The 15,979-nt window shown below is 44.5% G+C and overlaps 1 protein-coding gene across 4 annotated transcripts in view; it reads right to left on the bottom strand.

Annotated features, from left to right (window-relative positions):
• Positions 1 to 11,718, bottom strand: part of LOC136627525 (von Willebrand factor A domain-containing protein 5A-like) — a 77,608-nt gene extending 65,890 nt beyond the window's left edge. For 2 of the 4 annotated variants that reach the window (XM_066602711.1, XM_066602712.1), the window contains exons 1-2: positions 11,640 to 11,718; positions 3,763 to 3,830 (exon numbers count right to left, since the gene is read on the bottom strand). In XM_066602711.1, coding sequence (XP_066458808.1) covers positions 3,763 to 3,817 — 55 coding nt within the window. In that variant the 5' untranslated portion in view covers positions 3,818 to 3,830; positions 11,640 to 11,718. Of the gene's footprint in view, positions 1 to 3,762; positions 3,831 to 4,141; positions 4,248 to 11,639 lie in introns of all 4 variants that reach the window. The other 2 variants (XM_066602710.1, XM_066602713.1) reach the window with 2 other exon arrangements.
• Between the last annotated feature and the right edge of the window lie 4,261 nt (positions 11,719 to 15,979).

Genomic DNA, 15,979 nt, shown 5'->3' with positions numbered 1-15,979 from the left:
CTGCGGAGAATCAGGGCAATTCACTGCAAGCTGCGAATTGCCAACCGCAAGCAGAGAATCGCAATGATTCTCCACTCGTGGACAGGGGGCCAGCGCTTTCCATAGCAATGCTGTGGAAAGCTTCAGCCGGTGTGATTCGCCGGCGATTTACCACCGGCGAAATCACTGCTGTGGACAGGGGGCCTTAGGGTGAATGACCATGGATGGATTTCTACCGCGTTTCCCGTGGCGGAAATCCACATGTGAATTCTGCAGCTATTAGGTTCTAATAAACCTAATAGCTCTCTGCCTGCCAATGCTCACTCGTGAAATTCTGCCACGGATTTCCACAGCGGGAAATAAATTGCGGCACATTCTATTTGCTGCAGATTTACGCTGTGGGGGGGGGGTCTCCAATAATATAGCATATTAATGAAGACCGCAGAAATCCGCAATCACTCGCAGGCACTATCATGTTTTTAATCGCGGTACTCCCGCGGTGTAAATCTGTGGGCTTGAGAAAGGTGCTATAATAGTATCCAAACGCGTTGCCATTTTCTCGTACTATGAAAAACTTATATGCTATGGAATAAATAAAAAAGACTGGATCTTCTGGAAAACGTTCGAAAATAATTGCTGTGGTTTCTACTATCAGGAGGGGGATTCTGTGTTTTAACGCATACCCCTCCTCCTAAGTAATCTTTTTTTTTCCTTTTTTCTTTACTATTAAAAGGAGTGGAAACTTGCATATGTGATCTCTTTTATGAGCGCAGGGATTTTTTTCATTTTTCAGATTAGCATGGAAAAATTGGGAAACATATCTCCTTATAAGCAGATGATCTGCTGTTGTATACAGGGGATGTGAGTAGATCAATGAATACTATTATGTCCACTTTTTACATATTTGGCAAGATGTCAAGTCTCAGTATTAATTGAGGAAAATCTGAAATTCTTCCTTCAGATCCTTTGCTGGTGGACTATTCATTGGAGTAAACAACGCAACTATAAACCGTGAAGGAAATCAAATATTTGGGAGTTGTGGTATCTTCTAAGCCTCAAGACGATGCTTCTGTCAATTTTCTTCCATTGGTATGAAAGTTTGAGGATAAGGTCAAGTCTGGAGTCACTTCCCATTGTCGTAGACTTCCAATTATGCAAGTTGAAGCAAGAGGATGTAAGTCTATCTTCTATCTAATTATTGCCCTGTAAAAAGAGCAAATTTTAGGGGAGAACCCCTTCTTCAGCTTAGCTGGGAGACACAATTTCAGGCTCCACTACTCAAAGACTTGCACCTCGCACAAAGTTTCCATCTGAGGGGCCTTGCACAGATGAGGGTCTCTGGGACATCTCTTCAACAGGTTCAGCTCATGCTCCTAGTACTTTGCAGTTTCTTCTTCCCTCAGATCTAAGGGTTTCCAGGCTGTGTGTGACTCCCTGTTATCTTCTCAAGCGTGTCTTCCTCTCCAAGCAGAAATATAGTAAGAATATCGGAGCTGAGGGAAGGAGAAGCTGCAAAGTGCTAGGAACAGGACCACATGCCATTGAAATGTTCCAGAGACCCTCATCTTTGTTCGCCTCCTGAGGAAACCTCAGTACAGAGTCGGAGAGATACTGCACATCATTACTGAGTGCTGCTGCTACACACGAGCCATCTGTGCCTGACTCCTCACATGGAAGAAGTGTTGGGTGGGGTACAAGTCTCTGGGTAGTGAAGTCCAAGCTTGTGCCTACAGGTAAGCTGAGGAAGGGGTTCTAACTAAAGATGAGCGAACACCAAAATGTTCGAGTTCGCGTTATTCGAAACGAACTTCCCGCGATGTTCAGGTGTTCGTTTCGAATAACGAACCCCATTGAAGTCAATGGGCGACCGGAACATTTTTGTATTTCGCCGATGCTCGCTAAGGTTTTCATGTGTGAAAATCTTGGCAATTCAAGAAAATGATGGGAACGACACAGCAACGGATAGGGCAGGCGAGGGGCTACATGTTGGGCTGCATCTCAAGTTCACAGGTCCCACTATTAAGCCACAATAGCGGCAAGAGTGAGACCCCCCCCCCCGCACTGTCAGCATAACGATTGTTCTCCTCTGCCACAGCTGTAACAGCTGTGGCAGAGAAGAACGATGTTAGCCCATTGAATTCAATGGAGCCGTCAATACAGCCGACTCCACTGAATGCAATGGGCTGCCGGCGATCGCGGGATGAATTGTCGGAAAGGGGTTAAATATATAAGCCCTTCCCTGCAATTCATCCAGAAATGTGTAAAAATAAAAAATATATATATACTCACCTGGTGCCGGCAGACAGAGTTCAACGCGGCAGGCTGCAGTTCTCCTGAACTGCTCTGAACAGCTGTGAGTAGTATTCAGCAGCCGGGGATTTAAAATCCCCGCCTGCTGAATAAGATGCCTCTGATTGGTCACAGCCTGACCAATCAGAGGCCAGCCCTCACTCACACCCATTCATGAATTCATGAATGGGTGTGAGTGAGGGCTGGCCTCTGATTGGTCAGGCTGTGACCATTCAGAGGCATCTTATTCAGCAGGCGGGGATTTTAAATCCCCGGCTGCTGAATACTACTCACAGCTGTTCAGAGCAGTTCAGGAGAACTGCAGCCTGCCGCGCTGAACTCCGTCTGCCGACACAAGGTGAGTATATATATATTTTTTATTTTTACACATTTCTGGATGAATTGCAGGGAAGGGCTTATATATTTAACCCCTTTCCGACAATTCATCCCGCGATCGCCGGCAGCCCATTGCATTCAGTGGAGTCGGCTGTATTGCCGGTTCCATTGAATTCAATGGGCAAACATCGTTCTTCTCTGTCACAGCTGTTACAGCTGTGGCAGAGAAGAAGGATTTGTCTTCTATATGTTCTCAATGGGGTTGGCGCTGCTGCCGCCGGCCCCATTGAGCGCATATAGAGAAGATTTCTCAGGGAAGAAAGTTAAAGTAACCCGAACATCCGAACATCGTGTGGTGTTCGTTACGAATAACGAACATCCCGAACACCCTAATATTCGCCCGAGCATCAAGCTCGGACGAGTACGTTCGCTCATCTCTAGTTCTAACACAAAATGCGTTCTTTCTGCTGGGCAACAAATAATAAAAGAAAAATTACTTTGGATTGCACAATTGGAAGTCTGCCTTTACTTGTCTATAGTAATTTTTATAGTAGCTGTTCTAAATATTGCAGGCTTGTTCCATTCACTTCAATGGGACAAGCCTGTAGTACTCAGAATGGCCTCAGTTCTCTTTAATTTGGTTAGACATTGGCTTATAGAGTAAATACTTGGCACTAGAGAGACAGTTTACTTCTTTCTGAAGCAGAGTTAGTTTGCATACTTTTTTCCAAGAAGCATTGCCTCCCTATAACAGCTGGATTTCTTCAAGGTGAACTAGTATCCCCGAGAGGGAGATTCACAGAGAGCAGTTGACACTGTATAATGGAAGAATGATACATGTTATCTATAGCCACTGAAAAGACATGTTCACTTCATTTCCTCCTCCCAGGCTTCTTAGAGTTTCTTTCAGCATTTTTCTGAACAGAGAATTTTGGGTGGGAGTCTGTTTAAATGGCGCATGAATGGCTAAATAAAGCTGATCTCTCCATAAGTCACCTAAATACACAGAATACAAAGCAAATAGTGCGTGCTGAGTGACCACAAGTAATGTCTGAGGAAGGTGGAGAGACTAGGTCTCAGCGAGCTGGTTGACCAAAAACTGCGGGCTCATATATTATACAATGTGTTTGCAAACAAAAATAGGAAAGAGTTTCTCACCCGGCTGTTTGGACTCAACCACGATGAGACCACAACACGGAGGACAGAACGGCATTTTTGTTCTTGTTCTATTAGGAGACATGAAACAAAGTCATCATGATATCCATCTGTGCTTCATCAGTTCACTATCTCTGAGGAAAGTTTAAATGTTCTATTTAGTGAGTCATCATATGTGCGACAAAGCCAGGGGTATTACCAAAAAAAATAATAATGCCCCAATATATGAGTGTCTTTTTGGCATATGCTGGGCTGATATGTGTTGCCATACATTTGTTTTCCTATACAGGCTGCAGTAAAAAAAAACTGATCCTGGATGACTTTCTGGATGATTGGCCCCTATCATAGCAATAGGAGGCCACTTGAAGTATGCTTTACTTACTTTAGTTCAGAGTTGTAACTAAAGGCTCAGGTTCCCAGGTGCAAAAGTTCAGCTGGGCCTTCCCCTGCTTGTACCTGTACGTATAGCTAAACTGCGCTGCATACAGCTGCAAAACAAATTTACATACATGATATAGCCCCTTGGCATAAGCTCTCCAAAAATGACAATTTCCTTGACTGCATGAAGATTTGTTTGTAGCCCATTAGCCTGTGTTCATGTTTTTTGCTGCATTTTTGAACCGCAATTTAAAAATTGCACATGGTATTCAAAAACTATGTGTATTTTTAAAAAACTACATAGACTCTTAAAAACCGCATGGGTGTAAAGTGTGCAATTATATTCAGGAGATGCCCAGGTTATACCAGCATGCTCCATATCACTATATACAAAATGTATAACTTATACCAGCTGTACATATATAATTATATACAGAAGATACCTAGGTTATACCACCATGGTATATATATATGTTCATATTTTGGCTGAGATACTCAAGCCCACGAGCCCTCGCCAAGGGTTCTCATTGTCTTGTGGGTCCCTACTCTCACAAGACAACTTACCCCATGAATCCTGCCTGCAAGCGGGAGATCAGGACCTAAGGACCTAACTCATCCAAAGATGGTAAACAATCCAAAGCAGGACAGGACATAGTTCACACCAACACACCAGGGATTGCAGGCAACACAGAACAGGACTGTTCATAACACGTCTGGCCACCTGTGCAGACCCACAGCACACATCAGTATTATTGCATCTTGACGCCACTAGGAACTCCTGGTGGAGCCAAGATTGACAGGGGGTTACGCCCCCTGAACGTGATTGGCTGCACATCTGCTTGGCCTGTAGATCCTGAAAGGCCACTAAGGATTCCCAGCTGTGGACCACAAGCACGGACTGCCGCAGCATTAGGAGCAGTGAGTCCATCATTACAGAGGCGCCAGCCGGAATGCAGCTGACAGCGGGGACTCATCAGAGAGAAGCGGCGGCTGCCCAGCATCATAGAGGCAGCGGTCAGAAAACAGCTCACAGCCGGGACTCAGCAGACAAAAGCAGCGGCCGCCTAGCTCTCCCGTTGGTGGGCCACATGCAGGGCCAGCGGCAAGATTGGCAGTGGTGAGTGGGAGAACACCTGTCAGGGAGCACAAAGGCTTGGGTGGCTGGCAGGACACAGCACTGAGGCGGCCGGGAGTCAGGGATGGCTGCATGCTCACAGTGATCACTGCAGCGTGTACATTGATTACTGGCTGCCCTGCCGCCTTAGGCTGAGAGTTAATTCTCTTCTTAGGCTTACATTATTAGATGGTAATGCTGCCATGTTCCAGCGGTAACATGCCAGCATTTACAGCTCATAACGCAAGCCTAAGATGACAACCAACGCTGAGCCTAAGGCAGCAGGGCAGCCAGTAATCAATGCACATTCTGCAGTGAGGACCCTCCAGCCTTGACCCTATCGGGAGCTAGGGGTGTGAGAGGGGCGTTCCTCCTGTCAAACCCCTAGCTTCCGGTGGTGTCAAGATACAATAATACTGCAGACATCACTGATCACACACACAGAACAACATGCATGAAAGCAAACACCAGGGTATCGAGAAACCAGCGTCCTCTAGATGGAGAGGATGCTATATAAGTGCAGCGGATCAGTGGCATTTGGCTGGCTGGAGAAACCCACAAGCAGCCAGCTCAAACATCCTACGCCTGTGAAGCTTTTCTATGGGGTTCCAGCAGCACAACAGGTCCCAGTCACGCAACCTAACACTCTGCCTCTCTAACATGCTCTTATTATACACCGTCATGTGACGCAGTAGAAAATTGACCCCCCAGCTGTTTTTCATTAGTGTCATTTATTTTTCTAGTCTTTTGCTGACCCTTTCCCAACTTTTGTGAGATGTGTTGCTGCCATTTCTAAATGATTTACTTTCTTTTTTTATTAAATGGAAAAATCATTAACTTTCATCTTCTGATATGTGTTCTATGTTCTTTGTGTATACTACCCTATAGGCATCGTCCCACTGTGCATACACTGACTCGCCACTGGATATCTATCTAGCAGCGTGTTGGACCTTCTTTGGCCTTCACAACCGCAGCAATTCATCCTGACATCCATCCACAGGTATCAGAGGATCCAGTGTGTGCCAAAAAAAACATTCCCCACACCACTAATCCACCTCCATCAGAAATCACAGCCAGCAGCCATACTTACTGGTGAGCTGATCGATACAAGGGCATGTATAGCAGCACTTCCCAACAGCGTGCAGACAGGCAGACTACTATATGGAGGAGCATTGCACAGGTGCAATATACTGATTAGCAACCTTCCACACACCTACTATATATTGTGGGGGGGGGCTGCTTAGTAATATACTTGCATATAGATAAGGCATAGAAATGGTGACTGTCCAACTGATAGATGTGCTGCACCATGCAGGCTTACTGCCTATTAATGACACCCCACTATAAAGCCAGTCAGGCTACCCTGCACCTCACAAATGAACCACACTATTACTGACACCCTGGGCGCCCCCAGCATTCTAAAGACAGACTGCTTCTTGCAAAAATAACGATAAAGATGAGTTATTTTGTTAACCCCTTAGTGACCAAGCCTATTAGCGCCTTAATGACCAGGCCAAATTTTGGAAATCTGACGTGTCACTTTAACATAGAAAAATTCTGTTAAGGTTTTGCATATCCAAGTGATTCTGACATTGCTTTTTCGCCACATGTTGTACTTCATTAGGTGGTAAAAATAGACAGATAGAATTTGTGTATATTTATTTAAAAGCGCCAAATTTGGGAACCTCTTTTAAAAATTGTCATTTTTTTCACATTTTCAATTGCAATATCTCAAATATGTGCAAACATACTGTACATATTCTGATCAGATATATATTTCTATCTGTTTACTTTATTCTGGATACACATTTGAAAAACCTTAGTTTTTTTAACCATTTAGGAGATGTACAAATTTAAGAAATTTAACATTGATTATCAATAGAGATGAGCGAACGTGCTCGGCTCCGCCCCTTTTCGCCCGAGCACCGAACTTTGCGAGCAATTCCGTGCTCGGGCGAAAAAAGTTCGGGGGTCGCCGTGGCAGCGCGGGGGGGTGCGGCGGGGAGTGGGGGGGAGAGGGAGAGAGAGAGGGCTCCCCCCTGTTCCCCGCTGCTGCCGCCCGCGCCGCCGCGCCTCTCCCCGCCCCCCGGCGCCGGCCGAATCTTTACGCGCGGACACTGAAGTCCTCGGTAAAGCCGGTGTCTGGGTGCGTAAGTGTTCGTTTAGAACACGTTCGCTCATCTCTAATTATCAACATTTTGAGGAACATTTTGTTTTCCTGCACCAAGCCAAGATGGTAAAGGTTCATAGGTGTCAGAATGATAGATACCCCCAAAAATGACCCAATTTTAAAAACTACACCCCTTATTGTATTTACTGAGGGGGGTCATGAGTATTTTGACCCCACAGTTTTTTTCAGCAGTTAATGCAATTTAGAGGAGAAAAAATAAAATGTCATATTTTTGCAAATATGTCATTTTAAAGTCAGGTTTTTTTCCTATAGTGCACATGAAAACGAGAATTTACACCCCAAAATGGATACCCCTGTTTGTCCTGTGCTCAGAAACATGCCCATTGTTGCCCTTCTCTTATGTCCGTATGCACAACGGGGCCCAAAATGAAAAGAGCAACTGGTCGCTTTCAGAACAAACATTTTACTTGAAGGTGATTTAGGCCCCATTGCACACTGCCAAAACAACAGGGAGCACTAACAAATGACCCCATTTTGAAAACTTGACCCATTAACAAAGTCATCTAGGGGTGTACTGCTTATTTTGGCCCCACAGTTTTTGAATGAATCTAAGCAAAGCAGAAGGGAAAAATTAACCCCTTCCCGCCCCCGGTCGTACCGGTACGTCCTGTGAGCCTGGTACTTCCTGCAACAGGAAGTACAGGTACATCCTGGGGATAGCGCGGGATCACATATGATCCAGCGCTATCCCGCAGCGGGAGACGGCTGTCAGTCACAGCCGACGTCCCGCTGTAACAGCGGGGGGACATCGAAGATGCGCCCCCCGCTGTTAACCCCTTCCCTGCCGCGATCTAAGTAGATCGCGGCAGGGAAAGAGTTCACAGAGGGAGAGCGCTCCCTCTGTGTCTCCGGCCGGCTCTCGTGATGTGATCGCGAGAGCCCGGCCTGTCACCATGTCAACAGGACACCAGGCACTGGCGTCCTGTATTGCCAATGCCTATGATCGCTGTATAAGCGATAAGGCATGGCAGAGCAGTAGCTCTGCCATGCCTTATGACAGCGATCATAGGCACAGTGCTGCAAGTCCCTCAGAGGGACTCAAATAGTGTATAAAAAGGAAATAAAAATGTAAAAAATGTAAAAAAAACCCTTTTTTATGCTTTTTCTAATATTAGCATAAGAAAAAGGTAAAAAAAAATTAAAACCCCACATATTGGGTATTGATGCGTCCGTAACGACGTCTACAAAAAGTTGAACATGCATTTTAATTTTGTACGGCAAAAAACGTAACAAAAAACGCTAAAAAACAAAGGCAAAATGCTAATTTTTAGCATTTTGCCTCCCAAAAAATGCAATAAAAGTGATCAAAAAAGCCGTACATTCCCCAAAATAGAACCAACAAAAACTACAGCTCATCTCGCAAAAAACAAGCCCTTATAGAGCTCCGTACATAGAAAAATAAAAACGTTACAGGACTTTGAATGCAGCTATAGAGAAAAAAAAAAGATTTCCAAAAAAAGGGTTTTTATTGCAAAAAAAGTGTAAAAACCTAAAAAAAATATAAGAATTTTGGTATCGTTTTAACCGTACCGACCCGCAGAAAAAAATTTGTGTTTCATTTATGCTGCATAATTAACGCTGTAAAAAAAAAATCTATGGCAGAATTGATGTGTTTTCTCTCCCTGTTATCATAAAAAAAATAATTACAGTTTTACAATATAGTCTATGTACCCAAAAGTGGCACCGATAAAAACTACAGTTCACCACGCAAAAAACAAGCCCTTATAAGGCCGCGTCAACGGAAAAATAAAAAAGTTATGGCTTTTGAAAAATGGAGATGGAAAAATACCAAAAATCGCTTGGTCCTCAACGCCAAAATAGGCCATGTCATTAAGGGGTTAAGATTTTCAGTTTTTTGGCAATTGTATCATTTTAAAAACATTTTTTTTGTACAGCACACATATGAATGAAGACTTTCACCCCAAAATGGATCCCCCTGTTTGTTCTGTGTTCAGTAATATATACCCATTGTAGTCCCAATATGCTTACAGGACACATGGCTAGGCCTATAATGGATGGAACACCCATTGGATGTCAGGGCACAATGGCATAAACTCCAGACCCCATTGCACACTTGTGCAGGAAAAAAATTGACTCCCTAAAAATAAACCCCCCCTTCCCCACCCTTTTTAGCATTCGACAAATCTTAGATAAAAGTAATAATGTAAACTGTGTGGTATGTCCGAAGACAGGGGTAATTACAGCAGTTGGGATGGGAGCATGGGGCAATAAAACCGGGTATCCCTCCTCCTCCCATGCTTTTTTGGGGGGTATTTTTTGACCTCAGTGGCAGGGGTGGGGTGTAAAAAGTGGCACTCTGTGAGGCTTTGTAAGCTTGCTGTGGTGCCGTGGTCTCAAACAGAAGACGCTCAACAAGGTGCTCCTGGAACTGCAGGAAGGCGAGCGTTTCCGGGGACTTCTTTTAAATTACGTATTACAGGTAGCAGTCAGAATAACGCCAAGCTCACATGGTCATATGTGGAATCCGCTTGCGGAGGCCCGCAGCGGATCCCAGCTCTGAGCCCGGCCGTGGCCCTGCATATGGCCGCATAATGTACTGCGCATAACTGCGTACTCACAAAGGCGGTCATGCGCAGTACACCTTTTTTTGCTTAGATTTCCTGCGCTGTCAATTAGTGATGATGCAGTTACACGCAGCCTGTACACAATGTAGTTTCCGCGATATTCGCGATCATGGAGCACAATGGGATCTATGTGTCGGATATCCGTGGTAAAATACAACCTGCTGCATTCTGTTTTCTGTAAGTGGATTACGTAATTCTAACCCGCTAATGTGAGCGGAATTGTGTAATCCAGTGCATTTGATTGTTCCGTGGATCAAACACATGAGGAATCTGCAATTTGTATCCGGTCGTGTGAGACCGGCCTAATGATAGATCGCTACTGGTCACCGCTCCAGGCTATCGGCGATTGTTGGAGCATGGAGGTTTTAAATTTCCCAGGCCCTCCCCGGTTCCTGCACATGTGTCCGGCATTTTGCTGGCGGGTGCATGTGTGGAAGTCGGGGAAGGTCTGTGGAGGGTGATCGCATTGGTGTTCAAATGCAGAGCCCTCCGATAAGTTTCATCTTCTCTCACAGATCGCATCAGTGAAGGGAGATAAAACTTTAACTTTTTTAACTATTACGTGATCGCCATTATCAATTGGATAAGGTCGATCACATGACCAGGAATCGCATACCACGGTCCCCCAGTGACATCCCCAGGCTCTCAGCTACCTTTGGTAGCCAGGAGCAGGGAAATTTTAAATTTCATTGGCAATCCTTGATTTTTGCGCATGCGTTTACTGTTTTTGCATTTTTTGTGTGTTGAGAATTTAACATTAGAAAGTCCTATTGATAAATGGAAAAAAACGTAGCGAATTCGCAGCAAAAAAAGAATGCTAGTGGGTAGGCACGCTTAGGCAGCAATGAAGCTGGAACTGGTCAACTGTTCATAAACTGGTAGAGTTGGAAGGGACCTCCAGGGTCATCGGGTCCAAACTCCTGCTCAGTGCAGGATACACTAAATCATTCCAGACCTCACAGTTATAGCCCATCAGTGCTTAGAAATGACAAGCTGTGTGCTTGGACACATTAGGAAGAGCACCAGTGTTTTAAATGACTGCAGTTTGCTTGGGCTGTGCACTGGCTCTTCAGCAGAACCATTCTTGACATCCTCCTCTGACCCCTTTTGTCAAAGAGTTGTTTCTGTCCACAGGATCCTTTTTCGCTGGTTGTTTTTCCTCAATCACACCGTTCTGTGTATACTCTACACAACGCTGCACCAGGAAATGCCACAAAGTTGGCAGTGAAATTCTGGCCTTGGCTAGTCTAGCAGCGAAGACCAGTGACTCATTGAAAATCACTATGGATTTTCCCATTTAAACTGAAACTGATCCACAGAAAACTTGTCACATGATCTTATGTTGCCCTCCGGGGTCACAGCTCGAATTTTCATACAGAGAAGCTCCAATCGTGAGAGGGCGGGGGGCTCTAATAAAGCGGCCATACAGTGCACGTTTACTGTATACTGTATATATTGTACCTATTATATATAGTATTCTGTATACTACATGTTCATGTACATATGCTGTATACTGTGTGTACTGTCCCTCTGTATATTATTCTGTGTACCCTTCTATGTACTATTCTCTATACTAGTACTTGCGCTGTACAATGTATACATATACTATTACCTCAGTCTTCTCAGTGCGTCTGCCTCTCCTGTGTAATGCACTCCGGATTTGTTTCTGTTACTTCCCGTAAGCCAGTATATAGGAGGAGGCTGCTGTGTCATAGATGATGGGTGTGTCGGTGGCAGAATCCCAGCAGGTCTGCAGTCTGTGGGCACAGAACACATCAGCCGGTCATCAATCACCGGGATATCCTGCAATATGATACTGTACGGAGCCGTGAACTGTGATAATCTGCAGGAATACTGCGGGTATTTATCATCAGGAGATGTTTTACACCATATCCTACAATATGATACTGTACGGAGCCGTGAACTGTGATAATCTGCAGGAATACTGCGGGTATTTATCATCAGGAGATGTTTTACACCATATCCTGCAATATGATACTGTACGGAGCCGTGAACTGTGATAATCTGCAGGAATACTGCGGGTATTTATCATCAGATGTTTTACACCATATCCTGCAATATGATAGTGTACGGAGCCGTGAACTGTGATAATCTGCAGGAATACTGCGGGTATTTATCATCAGGAGATGTTTTACACCATATCCTGCAATATGATACTGTACGGAGCCGTGAACTGTGATAATCTGCAGGAATACTGCGGGTATTTATCATCAGGAGATGTTTTACACCATATCCTACAATATGATACTGTACGGAGCCGTGAACTGTGATAATCTCCAGGAATACTGCGGGTATTTATCATCAGGAGATGTTTTACACCATATCCTACAATATGATACTGTACGGAGCTGTGAACTGTGATAATCTGCAGGAATACTGCGGGTATTTATCATCAGGAGATGTTTTACACCATATCCTACAATATGATACTGTACGGAGCCGTGAACTGTGATAATCTGCAGGAATACTGCGGGTATTTATCATCAGGAGATGTTTTACACCATATCCTACAATATGATACTGTACGGAGCCGTGAACTGTGATAATCTGCAGGAATACTGCGGGTATTTATCATCAGGAGATGTTTTACACCATATCCTACAATATGATACTGTACGGACCCGTGAACTGTGATAATCTCCAGGAATACTGCGGGTATTTATCATCAGGAGATGTTTTACACCCGCTTTCTGGCAGCTTTTCTTCCCTTCTTCAATTTAAAGATGCAACAAATGTATCAAATGTCGCACAATGCTGATAAATGTGTTGTATGATTAAACACGGTATGTCTAGATGTGGAGACACTTTGTACAGCGCCCGCCTACTGGGGGGAGATGGCAACAGATTTTGCAACTTTTTAAAAAGTCACATGATAAATGTCTCTAAAAGCTTCACTCCACTCACACCTCGCCCCCTTCCTGAGACACTTCTAAATCTGAGGAGGTGTAACATCTGTTCTTTTAGGGGCAAATCAATACTGAATTTGTCTACAATGATTGCACCCAAAAAAGGTGCAAATTACACCAGAAATCTGGCACAGCATCAGTAAGGCCTCATGTCCACGGGCAAAAGAAGAATTAAAATTCGCAGCGGATTTTAACTCTTCTCCTGCCCGCGGATCCGCACCCCATAGGGATGCATTGACCACCGCGGGTAGATAAATACCCGCGAATGGTCAATAAAAGTGATTTTAAAGAAAATGGAACATGAAAAAATCTGGACCATGCTCCATTTTCATGCGTGTCTCCCGCGGGGACCTAAAATAAGAATATACTCACCTGCTCCGGATCTTCCCTTCACCATGGCTTCATCTTCTCTCCGTCGCGGCCGGATCTTTTTTCTTCGGGACGGCGCATGCGCACGGTACGCAACCGACGTGCCATGCGCATCCGCCGGGCCGAAGAAAGAAGATCCGGCCGCGATGGAGAGAAGATGAAGCTGCGGCGAAGGGAAGATCCGGAGCATGCGAGAGGTAAGTTTATTCTTATTTTCAGCGCTCATGTCCGCGGGGCAGGAAGAACCCGCTACGGATTCTCCATAGAGAATCCGTAGCGGGCCTGATTTTCTCCGTGGACATGAGGCCTAATAAATGTGCTCTTGTGTACTGCTGAGCCTGTGTATCTAATCCTGTCATGTGTGATACTGTGCTGCTGAGCCTGTGTATCAAATCCTGTCATGTGTGATACTGTGCTGCTGAGCCGGTGTATCTAATCCTGTCATGTGCGATACTGTGCTGCTGAGCCGGTGTATCTAATCCTGTCATGTGTGATACTGTGCTACCAAACCTGTGTATCTAATCCTGTCATGTGTGATACCATAATGCTGAGCCTGTGTATCTAAACCTGTCATGTGTGATACTGTCTGCTGAGCCTGTGTATCTAATCCTGTCACGTGTAATACTGTCTGCTGAGCCTGTGTATCTAATACTCTCATGTGTGAAACTGTGCTACTGAGCCTGTGTATCTAATCCAATGATGTGTGATACTGCATGTAAGGCAAGTGTATCTATGCCTACAGTATAATATGATAAGTGTATCTTAGCCGTCTGTGCTGTGACGGTCCTGCTGAGTAGATGTGTGTTAGTAGCTCCTGACAGCAGCCTCTACTCTGCCTGGGGAATGAGAGGGAAAGCAGGCCGAGGCTCCAGGAAAGGCCCCTCTGCTGGAGGCTCCACTTTCCACACTAGGCCGGGGATGTGACATCACAAATGCATCTGCAGGGTCCCTTTGTGTGTCATCTAAGGAGGGGAGAAGAGGAAGCTAGTTGTGCCTGTAAGGGCGGGTTCAGATGGCCGTAGGCGCAAGCAAGTACACTCACCGGTACGGTGTGTAGTTACACCTGAATGAGGGAAACTTCTTTTCCTTCGCTGGATGATCAAACTGTGCGCTACAGCGCAGGAGCTTAAAAAAAATGTCGGTTAGGCGCTGTCCCACAAAGCACACGGACTGAATGCGCAACTGGCTGTCGGCCATGTGAATGCAGCCTGACGAAGAGTCTCAGGTAAATCGCAGACACCGCGATTGCCTGATCGAATCCGGTTCCAAGATAGCAAGGAACGTACATGATTCTGTAGAGGTGATAATGTGGTGCGCACCCCTTGACTTGAGGGGGGTGGTGGTAATAATGGCGGTGATGCCTTCGCTGCTCCCTCAACAAAGTGGCAGTGACCTACAAAAACATAAAGAAAGTCTAAGTATAGTGTAATTTAATATTTGGCTAATGGTGGTAAATGGTTGATTTGTTTGTGACATCAGGCAGAAGCCGGATATGGGAAAACATAAATAAAAAGGAAAAATAAAAGTTGGGGATGTAGTCCTTTCCCCTGGAGGGGGGTGAGAAGGGAACTCCAAGAGTCAGGTTAACAGTATAACAATAAACAACAATTTATTTTTGGAGATAAAGTTCATACAGTCACACTTCTTTGTCTTTCCAATATATACAGGCAACACATCTGTAGTTTTTTCTTTTCCTGGGGTAAATTATTACAGGTAACACTCCTATATTTCTCTCAATTCAAGGGTGAGTGCAGGAACCACATCTGCATGCTCTATTTCATGACTAATTAGGTAGATACAGGAAAATACATCTGCACTCCTTATTCCATCACTACAAATTCACATTTCTATTTCTCTCTTCATAAATATAGATCTCCTTTTACTGCTTTCTCTTCCTTTTCTTTGTCTATCGATTCTTCTTGCTCTAGCTTTCTTTCTGTAACAAATATTTTTCCTGATTCCTCTCTGTTCTTACTACAATCCTTCTTAGTACTCACACCTTCTCCTTCTCACCGCACTGTATTTTTCAGTCTCTCTCCTGCTTCTCTGTCTCTCTCCTGTCTCTCAACTGCCAACTCTCAACTACTCACTCCCAACTCCTGCTGCTCTAACTGGGGTTAGCTAACCAACCCATGTCGAGAGGTGCTCCAACTATCATGGACTCCCTCCCTCCTCACTGCTTTGCCAGCTAATTGCTGACCTGTTGCTGTGTGGCACCCAGGCAAATGGTAATGAGGAACCTGTGGCAACGAACCTGAAATAAACACTTTTCAAGACATATATACATTTAACCCCTTAGTGTTCAAGCTTTTTTTTTTTTTTTCCTTTTTTTTTCTCTCGCCTTTTAAAAAATTGTAACTCTTGTATTTATCCATCGACACAGCTGTATGAGAGCTTGATTTTTGCGGGATGAGTTGTATTCTTAAATGATACTATTTATTGTATCATATAATGTACTGAAAAACATTTTAAAATTTCTAAGTCGAGAGAGATGAAAAAAAATTAAATTCCGCCATCTTTCAGTGCGTCTTGTTTCTACGGCGCACAAACTGCAACAAAAATGCCATGATTACTTTGTTCTATGGGGTCAGTACGATTACTACGTTACCAAAATTATATAGTTTTTTTTTTTTGCTGTACTACTTATTAATTATTA

The sequence above is a fragment of the Eleutherodactylus coqui genome, chromosome 5, assembly GCF_035609145.1.
Source record: "Eleutherodactylus coqui strain aEleCoq1 chromosome 5, aEleCoq1.hap1, whole genome shotgun sequence".
NCBI lineage: Eukaryota > Metazoa > Chordata > Amphibia > Anura > Eleutherodactylidae > Eleutherodactylus > Eleutherodactylus coqui.
Note: the sequence above shows the minus strand (reverse complement) of the source record. Positions and strands in the feature narration are given on the sequence as shown.